This window comes from Asparagus officinalis, chromosome 3, assembly GCF_001876935.1.
Source record: "Asparagus officinalis chromosome 3, Aspof.V1, whole genome shotgun sequence".
NCBI classification, from domain to species: Eukaryota; Viridiplantae; Streptophyta; class Magnoliopsida; order Asparagales; family Asparagaceae; genus Asparagus; species Asparagus officinalis.
In genome coordinates this window covers 104,209,564-104,221,443 of record NC_033796.1, presented here as the reverse complement: position 1 = coordinate 104,221,443, position 11,880 = coordinate 104,209,564, and the positions used below count along the sequence as shown (strand labels likewise).

Sequence of the window (11,880 nt, the reverse complement as noted above, 5' to 3'; positions counted from 1 at the left end):
GAAACGTCGCATAATCAAGTACTGGGGAAAACACATCGAAACCCTAACCTCTCTGCCATTGCAACCGTCGTTGCCGTTAGCCCTAGCTTTGAAACGCATCAAATTTAGGTTTTCCTCAAATTTCTTGATTTTGTTTGGTTTCTTCAGTTTGTGTGGTTAGAAAATGTTTTTTTTTTCTCGGGCGAGTGCAGGAGGTTTGCTAGGCGAGGGAATTGAGATTGCGATCGAAGATCGATTGGAGTTGCACATTCTCATTGCCATATGCGCTTAGTACACTGATGTTTGCTTGAGGTAGATTTTAACTGTTCAATTGAGTTCTCTTAGTATTTGTTTCTTCGTTATTTACGAATTCTTTAGTTTGGGAATGTTTTTCTTTCCGAGTAAGACTATTTGATCTATCAATTTATCTATTTTATGGTGTCAAAGTCAAATTATCTATTTTGAACTTGGGGTAACTTTAGGCAAAAGGAAAACTTTGGGGTATCAAAGTTAAGCTCGGTGTAAAGTTTGTGGTGTTTAAGTACAAATAATCCTTTACGTTTTTTATATTCTCAGAGCTTGATTGATATTGAATCTTTCTCGTATTTAGTTTATAAGGCCAATTTTTTTTGGCTAAATAGCACTTAAATACCTTATAATTTCACTACCTTAGCACTAATATACCTTAATTGCATTTTACGGCATTTATATACCTTGAGTTGTTCGAAATTGACATGTTGTTACCCTCTGTTTGTATATGTGAAATTTTTTATCCGAAAGTTCCCCCATATAACAGTCATCCCAATGTTATGACTTTTTGTCTATTAAGTTCCTTGAATTCATATGAATGTTTGAACAGTAATTTAACAAATATTAATGGTTAAAAACCTCTAAAATTAACATATGAATGTTTTATGGAAACTTTCAGGTGAAAATTTTTCTTGTTTGCAAAAAAAGATATTAACATGCTAATTTTGACTGGCTCGGGGTATGTAAATGATTAAATGCTATGAAATATAACTGAGGATATATAAGTACTAAAAGAGTGAAACTATAAGTTATTTAAGTGCTATTTAACCTTTTTAGTGTATTCACATGAAAACCACATTATCTTTTACCCAAATTGCTACTTATCACCTTTTTTGGATAGAAATTACTTATATTTGCTAACATGTTCTGAATGTCACACTTTCCGATATTTTCTGTTTGAAAAAAGTACGAACTTCCTATCATTACCTCCAATCTCATCCAAGGGGAAGGTGAAGAGGAGAAGAGGAAGGGGAGAGGGAGAGGGTAGGTTGCGGTGATGCGGTCGGTGGTGGGAGGTCGGGGAGGAGATCGGGGAGGAGAGTGGAGACAGGAGGAGGGGAAGGAGGAGGAAGAGAGAAAGGAGGCGAGGGAGGTGAAAATGAAGGAGGGGAGAGGGAGAGGGAGAGGGAGAGGGAGAGGGAGGGTGAGGAGAGAAGGTAAAGGGTTAGGTTTAGAGAAACTCTAGAAGTGGAATAGATGGTGGAGGAGGAACAAAGGGGGTGGAGTGTGGGAAGGGAGGAGGTGGAGGGGATGAGAGGAGGAAAGGGATTAGGGTTTGGAGAAACCTTAGAGACGGAGGAGATAGTGGAGGAGATGGAGGAAAACAAGGCGATGGAAATGACGGAGGTGGAGGATAGGGAAGGGCAGAGGGGAGGCAAGGGGGTAGTGGAGGATGCGTAGGGGGAGAGGACGGAAGGGAGAAGGTAGAAAGAGGAGAGGGTACAATAGGCATTTTAAAATTTTTTGGATGGAATAGTGACAAAGGTGTGACATTGAGAATATGTTAGCAAATGTGTTTCTAAAAAAACTGAGGTGGTAAGTTACAATTTAGTAATGGTTTAGATGATTTTCACGTAAAAGCCCTTTTTTATGTGGCTAATTTTTCTGAAGCATTTTAACTTTGTGGCTTACAATCTTAAAAAAATTGGATTAACTACTATTAATGAAGTTTTGCATGATTAATGAAGTTAGATTGTTAATCAAGTTTTTCATGATTAATGAAGTTAGATTGTTAATCAAGTTTTTCCTGGTTATGATGCCAAGATGGTTAATTGTATGTTGATCCGGGCTGACTTTGACATCTTCCCGAGAATATATTGTGCCTGATTATTTTAGAAATATGTTCCTAGAATTTGTTATATGACTATCTATAAGGGAGTTGCTCTATTCCTTTTGCAAAGTTCTGGTAGGGAAGATGCTATAATTGTCTTAAATATCCTCATCATGGCCTGAATATATTAGCGCTATATTCTTTTCAAGGTTATCGTTAGCGGATAGCGTTGCGTAGCGGTGAGGCATCGCTAAGGCTATTCGGGGTTATTGCGAAAAAATAGCATTAAAAAAATACAAAGTCAAATAACGGTCTAATTTAGATGTGTATAAATACTAAAAAAAGATTAAAGAAAATTTAAAAAAATTTAAAAGTACATATTTGATGATTTAAAAAGATCTCAAACATAAAATAGACATGTAACCATCACGTAATACTAAAGACGACGGGAGGAGTCAAAGAGTCGTCGTTTTCGAGAAGAAGAGCTGAACGGTGCGAGGACTGCCCTAAGAGGAGTTTACGGTGAAGGTGAGAGAAAATAATAAGGTAGGTGCCAGAGGCTATGAGAGGTGGCGGGAGTATGTCGAAAATCACAAGAGACAGTGGAATGCAATGGTCAATGGTCGGGTTTATTTTAAAAAAATAAACCACAAACCACTTTTAAATAGCAGTTAAAAAGCAGATTTCGCATGCAATCACCTACTATTTACCGTTATGTTACAATATTGGCCGTTTTTGCGAACGAAAAGCGCATATTTTGTAATATGTCACCGTTATTGGGCGATAACGTAGCGGGAAGGGACTGCTAACGCTATTAACGCCGTTATTACGGGGCTATTTACCGCTATTTATAACAATGATTCTTTTATAAGGCTTTTTGTAAAAAGATATGGTCTAAATATCCTTTACCATTTTTTGGCAATTTCGGGTTATATATTCTGACATGATTGACATATTAGTTGATATGTTGTCGATATGTGTGTTTTTTTAGGCTTGTTACAAAATAATATATCGCTTTTGGTAATTTTTGGGCAACATATCATGATTTGCCCAAAACATCAAGTTATAGTTAGCCTCAAAAAAATCGGCTAAAATATTATAATGTTGACTTGGCCTTTTATTTGTTTTAAAAAGTTGATTAGTGATCTAAACATAAATTATGGCAAAATGGGCAAATTGATATATTTTCTAGAGGGTTGGTGACATGTTAGTATATTTTCTTTTTATTTTGTCAGATTGGTATAAAATTTTAACTCCGGCGTCATATAAGCCTTAAGTTTGGTCGGAGTTAATTTTCGGTCATTATTCTCACGCGATAGCTCACGTGACTCCGACGTGGCCTTGACGTGAACTCCAGCGTGACGATATTTAGCGGGAATAAGCGAGCGGTTTGTCTAGAAAATCGCAGAAGAGCAGTAATTCACTCCCATTCTTTAATTTCCCTCTCTTCCCCAAATTACAGAAGAAAATCGTAGAACCTTAGAGCGTGACGATCCCCAAATTGCAGACGATCGAAGTTCAATGCTTCCATCTATTTCATCGTCTTTGGCGCGGAGCAAAAAGTGAGTGGAAATTTCATATTTTTGAAACTAATTAGGGTAGATTTGATGGGTTTATTGTAAATTAGGGTTTTTTGATGGAAATTTCATATTTTTGAAACTAATTAGGGTAGATTTGATGGGTTTATTGTAAATTAGGGTTTTTTGATGGGTTTAGTGAGGAGTTACGGATGGGTTTATTGTAAATTAGGGTTTTTTGATGGGTTTAGTGAGGAGTTACGGTTTTTATTGTGATATTACAGATGAGTCTCCAAATCTTGGTTAAAATCAGACATGGAGGAAGTTTCTCGATGGGTTGGGTTGAAGAGTATGTTGGTGGTAGATTTGATGTTAGGTTTATAGATAAAGAGGATTTGAGCATAGAAAGACTGATGGATGAAATTAGTGCAATTGGGTATAACAATGTCAACGGCTTGTTCAACTGTGTTCCTGGTGCAGGGGTTGCAAATGGTGGATTGAGGTCTCTAAGTGATGAAGGTTCCTTCATTGAAATGCTAGAACATGCAAAAAGGGTGAAGGCAATTGAAATCTATGTTGAACATGACATTGATGAACCTGCAGAAGTTATTATGGAAGATTGTGATGTGTTGTTGTTGGAAGGTGTGAGTCAACCAATTTCTGAATCATAGACTCAACCAGTTGAAGCACAAGAAGATATGCAAATGCCAGAAGCGACAACTCCTAAAAAGAAGGGGAAAGTAGCAGGACCCAGGAGATCAACACCTAGGAGATCAACACCCAGGAAAGCCACTGCTAGTGCCAATGAGAAACGAACACTCAAGAAAGCAATACCCAAGAGGAAGGTAACATATCTTTCAACCTCCGGGAAGAAACTAACACCCAGGAGGGCAACCAAGCTGTCAACCTCCAGTGAAACCCTACCACAACAAGAAGCACTAATTTCAACCTCTTTAGATGATCCGTGTAGTGCACAACAGCAGTCAAGTCCATCTAGTGATAATGGTGATTCTGTGGAGGATGAGAATTACAGAATGGATCCTAAGGAGGCATTTGTAGATGATGACTTTGATGAAGATGAACTATTTGATGAGTTTAGCAATAATGGCAAGGGAAAAAAAGAAGAATGTGCAAAAGAAAGAGGATGACAATGCCTACAGTGAATGTGGAGGGCAATGAGAGTGTGCCTGAACCAAATATTGAACCTAGGGAGGCAGTGAATGTGGAGGGCAATAAGGGCGTGTCTGAACCAAATAATGAACCTAGGGAGGCAATGAATGAGGTTCACGGTGCCCATCTTCCTGAACCAGGCCAGGAAGATAGGGAGGCAGTGAATGAGGTTCACGGTGCCTATAGTGATGATTCCTTTCAAGCTGCTATATGTAATGGAGACGAGGAACTGAAGAGATTAGGCAATGCAATAAGGAGATTCTAAGTCAAGAGATGGGCAACATTGCTTTAAACTCTTGTGCAGTACTGGGAGATGATGTTGATGCAGGTAACTCCATTCAATTTAACACCGTCAGATCCCCTCAAGTGGTTAATGCTAATGTACCAACATCACCCCATGAAGGAGTGCATTCAAGAGCTGGATCACAACAACAGTCATGGCCAGATTTTTTTACAAATTATGATGGTGAATATGAATCAGATCCTAGATCAAGTGGTGATGAAGGTCCCATAATGGCAAGTGATGAGGATGAACTCTTATCCAAAGTTTAAAAAAAAAAGCAGCAAAGGTCAAGTATCCATTTTTTAATGAAGAAGTTGACATGAAAAATGTTAAATTGACAGTAGGATTGAAGTTCACGTCAAGGGAAATATTAAAAGAAGCAATATTGAATTACTCCATACAAGAACACTATGACATTGTTTATGGAAAAAATGATAAGAGGCAGTTGAATGTGAATTGTGCACTCTGTCATTGGCAGCTAAATGTTACACCATGTCGTGATGATGCTAGTGCTTGAAAAATCAGTAGTATGCACCCTTATCATACTTGTAGCAGGACATTCAAGAATAGGCTAATCACTAAAGGTTGGCTTGCAGGAAAATTTATTGATAATTTTTTGAGGGATCCTAAGTTCAAGCCCAAAGACATGAAAGCAGAAATACAAAAACAATATGAGATCATAGTATATTTAAGGAAATGTAGGAGGGCAAAGAGTAGGGTTTTGAATGCAGTAGATGATTTGTTTAAGAAGCAATATGGCTTGTTAAAGCTATACATGAGAGAGGTCTTAATGAGTAATGTTGGAAGTACATGCATTCTGAAGGTCACAGATCAAAGTGACTTATCAGAATCATGAGTCTTTCAAAGATTCTACGTGTGCTTTGCAGGTAAAGTTCAAGTGTTTGTTAGAAAATTTTGAAGTTTTATCAAAGCTTGTATGTGCAGGTTTTTTAGGTCATACTGAATTCATTCATGTGTTCTCAGCCATGAAAAGGGGGTTCGCCAACAATTGTAGATTTATATTTAGACTTGATGGGTGCTTTCTTAAACATGCATGTGGTGGGCAATTGCTAAGTGTCGTGGGGAGAGACGGCAATAATCAGATGTGGCCAATTGCATGGGCTGTTGTGGAGGGTGAAACAAGGAGTTCTTAGGAATAGTTTATGAGAATCTTATCCAATGATCTCAACATGACAATGTTTTAAATGTCGGATGTCGGGTTTATGTCGGATGGCTGAAATCTATATCGGATAGCGAAAATCGGGGATATATCGGGGGACATTGATTAAATATCGGATTATGATATTGGGTAGTGCGCATATGTATAATATCGTCCTAAATGTAATCTAAGCATTCATAAATTCAATATAAGCATACTTTATAAATTCTATAGACTAAACATAATCTAAGCATTCATAAATTCAATATAAGCATACTTTATAAATTCTATAGACTAAACATATAAAAAGTAAATAATATATGGCATACTTTATAAATTCTATAGACTAAACATATAAAAAGTAAATAATATATGGATTTGGGTTCATAAATTATTTTTATCGGGTTTATAAGAAACCCTTAAACATGAGAACGGGTCAAATGAGTTTGAGTATTTATCACTAAACTCAAACCCGATAACAAAAAACATATCTTAAAAAAAGTACCATATCAGCTGATTTTTCAAAGCTAAAAATAGGCCGATATGCCCGATATGACCCTGATATTTCCGATTTGGCCCTGAAAACAGACATACGAGTTGAAAACGTCTATGTCGTGTCGGTCAAGCCCTCAAACCGATATGTCGACCGACATGTCGGACATATCGATCAATATTTAAAACCTTGCAACATGGGAGAGGGAGAGGGATGGACAGTAATTTCAGACCAACAAAAGGTAAGGATCAATTTCATGTCATATTCAATTTAATCTCTATCTGGGTTACATGTTTACATATCTGGACATGTTTTTTTGTTTAACCAGGGTTTAGTTCCAGCTATACATGAAGTTTGGCCTCAAGTGGAGCATAGGAAATGTGTAAGACACATTTATTCCAATTGGAGGAAAGCACATACTGGAAGAACTCTTCAAAAACAATTTTGGTATTGTGTGAAGGCAACCTCCATGGGGGATTTTGCAAGAGAGGCTGGCAAACTTAAGGATTACTCTTAAAGGGCATACGACGACTTCATGGCAAGGGATCCTCACACCTTCTGTAAGTCCAATTTTAAATGTCATAGTTAATGTGACAGTGTTGACAATAATATGTCCGAAACCTTCAACTCATTCATCCTTCTTGCAAGATACAAGTCAATAATTTCTATGCTAGAAGACATTAGGCTTGCCATGATGGATAGGATGCAGATAAAAAGGAAGTTGATTACGCAATTTGTGGGTGAGATTGCCCTTACAATAAGCAAGAAAATCAAAGAGGGATATCAAGAACAATTGCACTGTCAAACACGTTGGTCGGGAACAAATGACTACAGTGGATTTGAGATACATCGCAGAGGGATTGGTCATGAGGTTAACTTGGGTTAAAATACCTGTTCTTGTAGGGCTTAGGACTTGACTGGAATTCCATGTTCCCATGTCATTAGTGCAATATTGTTCATGAGAAAGAATCCAGAAGATTTTGTTGCTCATTGGTACAAAGCTTATGAGAGCTTGTTAAACCCTGTGCAAGGTACCAAATTTTGGGACCTTCAACAGGAGGGATCTGTGTTGTCTCCTCATAGTATTAGGAAGCCAATGTGGAGGCCCAAACATGCTAGAAGGAGGGACCCTTCAGAAGGTCCAAGAAATCAATTTAAGGCATCAAGGCAAGGTGTGCAAGGACGATGCACCCATTGTGAATCAAATGAACATACATGGAGAAAGTACCCCACTGCACCACCAAGGCAACAAGCTACACAAGTAAGCTTATTTTTTTACAGCTGTATTTTGTGTTCTTTAAACAACTTAAGCCGTATCTGATCCATCTTGCAGGAATCACAAGGAACAAGAGTTGATGAAGGACCATCTCAAGTGAGGAAAAAGGGGAGATCAAAGGAAAACCTGAACAAAATTAGATGTGGTGACATGCCTCCAAGCAATGCTCCAACGCCAGCATTCATTATCCTTGGAAGAAGAAGCAAAGCTCCAACAACCAGCGTTGAGGCAGGAAGAGGTAGAGGAGGGGGAGGGAGAGGGAGAGAGAGAGGTAGAGGGAGAGGTGGTGCAGGTCAATTACGGATGCCAGAAGGGTTTGGTTTGTGGTAATGGTGATAGTCAAGTAAATGTGATACATTTGACACCTAATGCTCCATCCTCACAGAGTGCACCCTCTCAGGAATGTGAGTGTAATTAACTGCAGTAGATAACCAGTGTTTTGTATTTTGGGACAAAGTTGTTAATGTCTGGTTAATGTTATTTTGGGACAAAGTTGTTACTGTCTGGTTATTGTATTTTGGGACAAAGTTGTTATTTGGTATTTTGTGTTTAGATGCGTTGATCAGTTCTATCTGAGCATGTTCTATTTAGTATTTTGTGTTATGTTATGTGATAAAGTTCTGTAACTTACATGCAGTTGGTATTTTGTGTTTTGTTATGTGTCATAGTAGTTTCCAAGCAATGTTCTACCTGATACATTTGGTATTCTGGATGTTCATTTGTTTGGCATATTTAAAGTTTATATGTCTACTTCATGCCAATCCCTTTGTTGACATCATTGAACCAGATCATGTGCAATATGGGTCAAACAGGTACAATTGAATTCATGTCATTGAACCAGGTCATGTACATTTGGTTTCATGTGCAATATGGGTCAAACAGGTACAATTGAATTCATGTCATTGAACCAGGTCATGTACATTTGGTTATACAAGTCATTGCACCAGGTACAATTGAATTCATGTCATTGAACCAGGTCATGTACATTTGGTTATACAAGTCATTGCACCAGTTCAAGTGCATTCATGCCTGTATATAACAACCAAGAAAGTTTATTTATTCATGCACAATCAACAACACACATTAGGAGTTCAATATACTAATCTGTCAAAATACAGTGCTTTATTCACATCACAACCACTTTCACATTACAACCATCTTCACATTACAACATACAGAATTAAACAGTGTAAACATTCCTAATAACAACATAAACTTAATAATCCTTTTTTCTTCTGCAATCTTTTCGTGCAATTCTAATCTTTCTTTCATCATTTTTTGCACTTCTTCCAAACAAGAAGCAGCTTCATGTTGAGACAATTCGACATCCTCTTTAAGCTTGTAAATGTTCTCATTGCATCATCTTAGCTGATTTTCACACCTTTGAAGTAACTCCTCCTTCAACAACAACGTATTCCTCAAATCATTGATCTCCTCTTTTAGAAGCGGAAACAATTGACATCCAACACTACACATTGGTTTGTCAATCCATTTCCAAATATCACAACCACCAGCCTATCGTTACTCAAAAATCAAAGGAGACCATGATCAAGTGAGATGCGTAAAAAATTATAACTTTCAAGTAAAAACTGCAGTTGATTACTGCAACAAATGAGGAAGTAAATTTTACTTACATGCTGATTGCGGCATTTGTAGAACCTCTGTCCTAGATTTTCATTAGTCATAGAAGTAAAATATTCGCAATCCAAACCACAATTACAAATCTTCACCCCAGATTGCTTTGCTAGATCATTCCACTGTCGTATAGCTTTTATTCCATTGAACCCTTGTCTGCTTCTTCCCATGCTTGTGCTTGACACTGATCTTAAGCGACAGCTTGAAGATGAAGAATCCATCACTAATTTAACTCCCACTGAACCTAACCCTAACCCTAGGAGGAAGAAGAAGATGGAGTAAGAAGAAGAAGATGGAGTAAGAAGGAGGAAGAAGAAGATGGAAGCCCTAATCGGAGATATAAACCCCCCTTTTGCCGAAATTTATTCATCCCAACGACCCGCCACGCTGGAGTCTACGTCAAGGCCACGTCGGAGTCACGTGAGCTATCGCGTGAGAATAATGGCCGGAAAATTGACTCCGACCAAACTTAAGGCCTATATGGCGCCAAAGATGAAATTTTATACCAATCTGACAAAATAAAAAGAAAATATACCAACATGTCACCAGGCCTCTAGAAAATATACTAATTTGGCCATTTTGCCCATAAATTATTTACATTTTTGTATGCGTAGATTTCATTAAATATGTTTATATTACATTCTAGAACATTATATTACACATGCAGATCATCCAATATAACCTCCAATATTTACCACATATTCTTGATATTTTCCCGATATCCACAATCTGATATAACTTTTGGTTGTCCAATATTTTCTCAATTTCTGATATTTAAAACCTTGGATACAATAGAGTGAATTAATCATCAAATGAAAATCGAGGGGGAGGAACATCATCGATTGAACCATCATATTCCAAGAGACTCTTTGCTTATGTTCTAGGAAAAGAGTTCTTTATACTCTTTGATCCCACCCAATTTCTTAATTTGCACAGAACTTAGTTAGAATCAATTAAGAAGAATATTAATAATAACTCACTAAATGGAGGAGATAATCCATAACAAAATAAATGAAAGATTAGGGTCCACACAACTGACCCTAAAAATCTAGGACAAAGTATTTTGATGTTGTCCTTTTCTATTCAGAAAGAAAGTGCTTAAATCCTTCTATTGACTTCCAATGTATTCTCTCTTTGAGTCTTTCAGAAATCAGAACTAATGCAGTTCATAAAAATTCAGGATGCATCTAGTTTGAACGAGTAGATTTAGATCTGTATTCATATAAAAAATGGTAGAATATTTTTACAATTATCTACCTATTATATTGAGTATTACCTTTTGTAAGAAGTCCTAAAAAATTAGTCTCTGCAAAATCCACTCTAATCTTTTTTCTCATTTTAACAAGCTTCTTCCAGATTGCTTTCTTCCATAGATACTATATTAGACTACCATATAGGAAGAGAGGAAAGTGAAACAACTAAAATCCATCATCATTACAATAAGAAAATGTTTTAGGTTTTCAAAAACATGTTTCTTTCGGTTTCTATTTCAGTATTTCTATTTAGGAAAAAAGTGCTATATACCATTTATTCATATGTAAACAAATATCATTTTAGATGATGGTATAGTTATCTAAATGTAATCCATTCAAATTTGGATTGGGTGGTGTCTATTTGGACAAGTGAGGTTTTGAGCAATACTAGTCATTTAACATGGTATAATGTCTTATAGTCTTTTATGTAATATACCGAGTAATTACCTTCCAAAAATATCATACAGAAGTAATATTTCATAAGCATATTCCAACCCTTTTGTCCTGATTCAACAACTTATTTGTCGTTTCTTTCTATGGCTACATGAAGACAACCGTAGAGAGGAGAAAAGATGTCTAGAAAACACCACCACCACCACATGTGCACATCTTGAATGCATGCATAGAACGTGTGTTACAAGATTCTTCTTTTTATCTCTGAAGCTTTCCATTCACACCCAAAAGTGCACCCATTTTGTACAATGTCTGACTACCCTAATGTATATAGTCTATTTAAGTTTAAAGTAAAGTGAATCACCAAAATCATTACCATAAGAAAATGCTCTAGGTGTATAATAACGTTTTGTTCAATTTCTCTTCCTATTTAGGAGGAGCAAGTTATATACTCTTTTTTCATATGTAAACAAATACCACTTTAGATGATGATACAATAATCTTAATGTAACTAATTCCAAATTTAGAGGTGGTCTATAATGGACAAGTGAGAATTAGAACAATACTAGTCGTTTAATTCAATCTTTTACCTAAAGGATTACCTTCCAAAAATATCATGTAGAATCAATATCTCATAAACAC

At 36.7% G+C, this 11,880-nt stretch overlaps 2 protein-coding genes across 4 annotated transcripts in view; both read left to right on the top strand.

The window, feature by feature from the left end:
* LOC109835632 (E3 ubiquitin-protein ligase RNF181-like) overlaps nt 7-11,880 on the top strand; it is a 46,109-nt gene continuing 34,235 nt past the window's right edge. For all 3 annotated transcript variants that reach the window (XM_020403606.1, XM_020403605.1, XM_020403604.1), the window contains exons 1-2: nt 7-108; nt 192-291. The gene's annotated coding sequence lies outside the window, so the exon portion shown is untranslated. The remainder of the gene's footprint in view (nt 109-191; nt 292-11,880) is intronic.
* On the top strand, nt 7,330-8,287 carry LOC109835524. Its single transcript, XM_020403493.1, has 2 exons — nt 7,330-7,942; nt 8,015-8,287. The coding sequence occupies exons 1-2, from the start codon at nt 7,640-7,642 to the stop codon at nt 8,285-8,287; spliced, it is 576 nt and encodes a 191-aa protein (XP_020259082.1). The 5' UTR covers nt 7,330-7,639.

What these genes read in the sequence shown, in the direction of transcription:
- LOC109835524 (XM_020403493.1), top strand. Translation starts at nt 7,640, where the DNA reads ATGAGAAAGAATCCAGAAGATTTTGTTGCTCATTGGTACAAAGCTTAT. An exon ending in CAAGGCAACAAGCTACACAA is followed by an intron (nt 7,943 to 8,014) that starts GTAAGCTTATTT and finishes TCCATCTTGCAG; the next exon opens with GAATCACAAGGAACAAGAGT.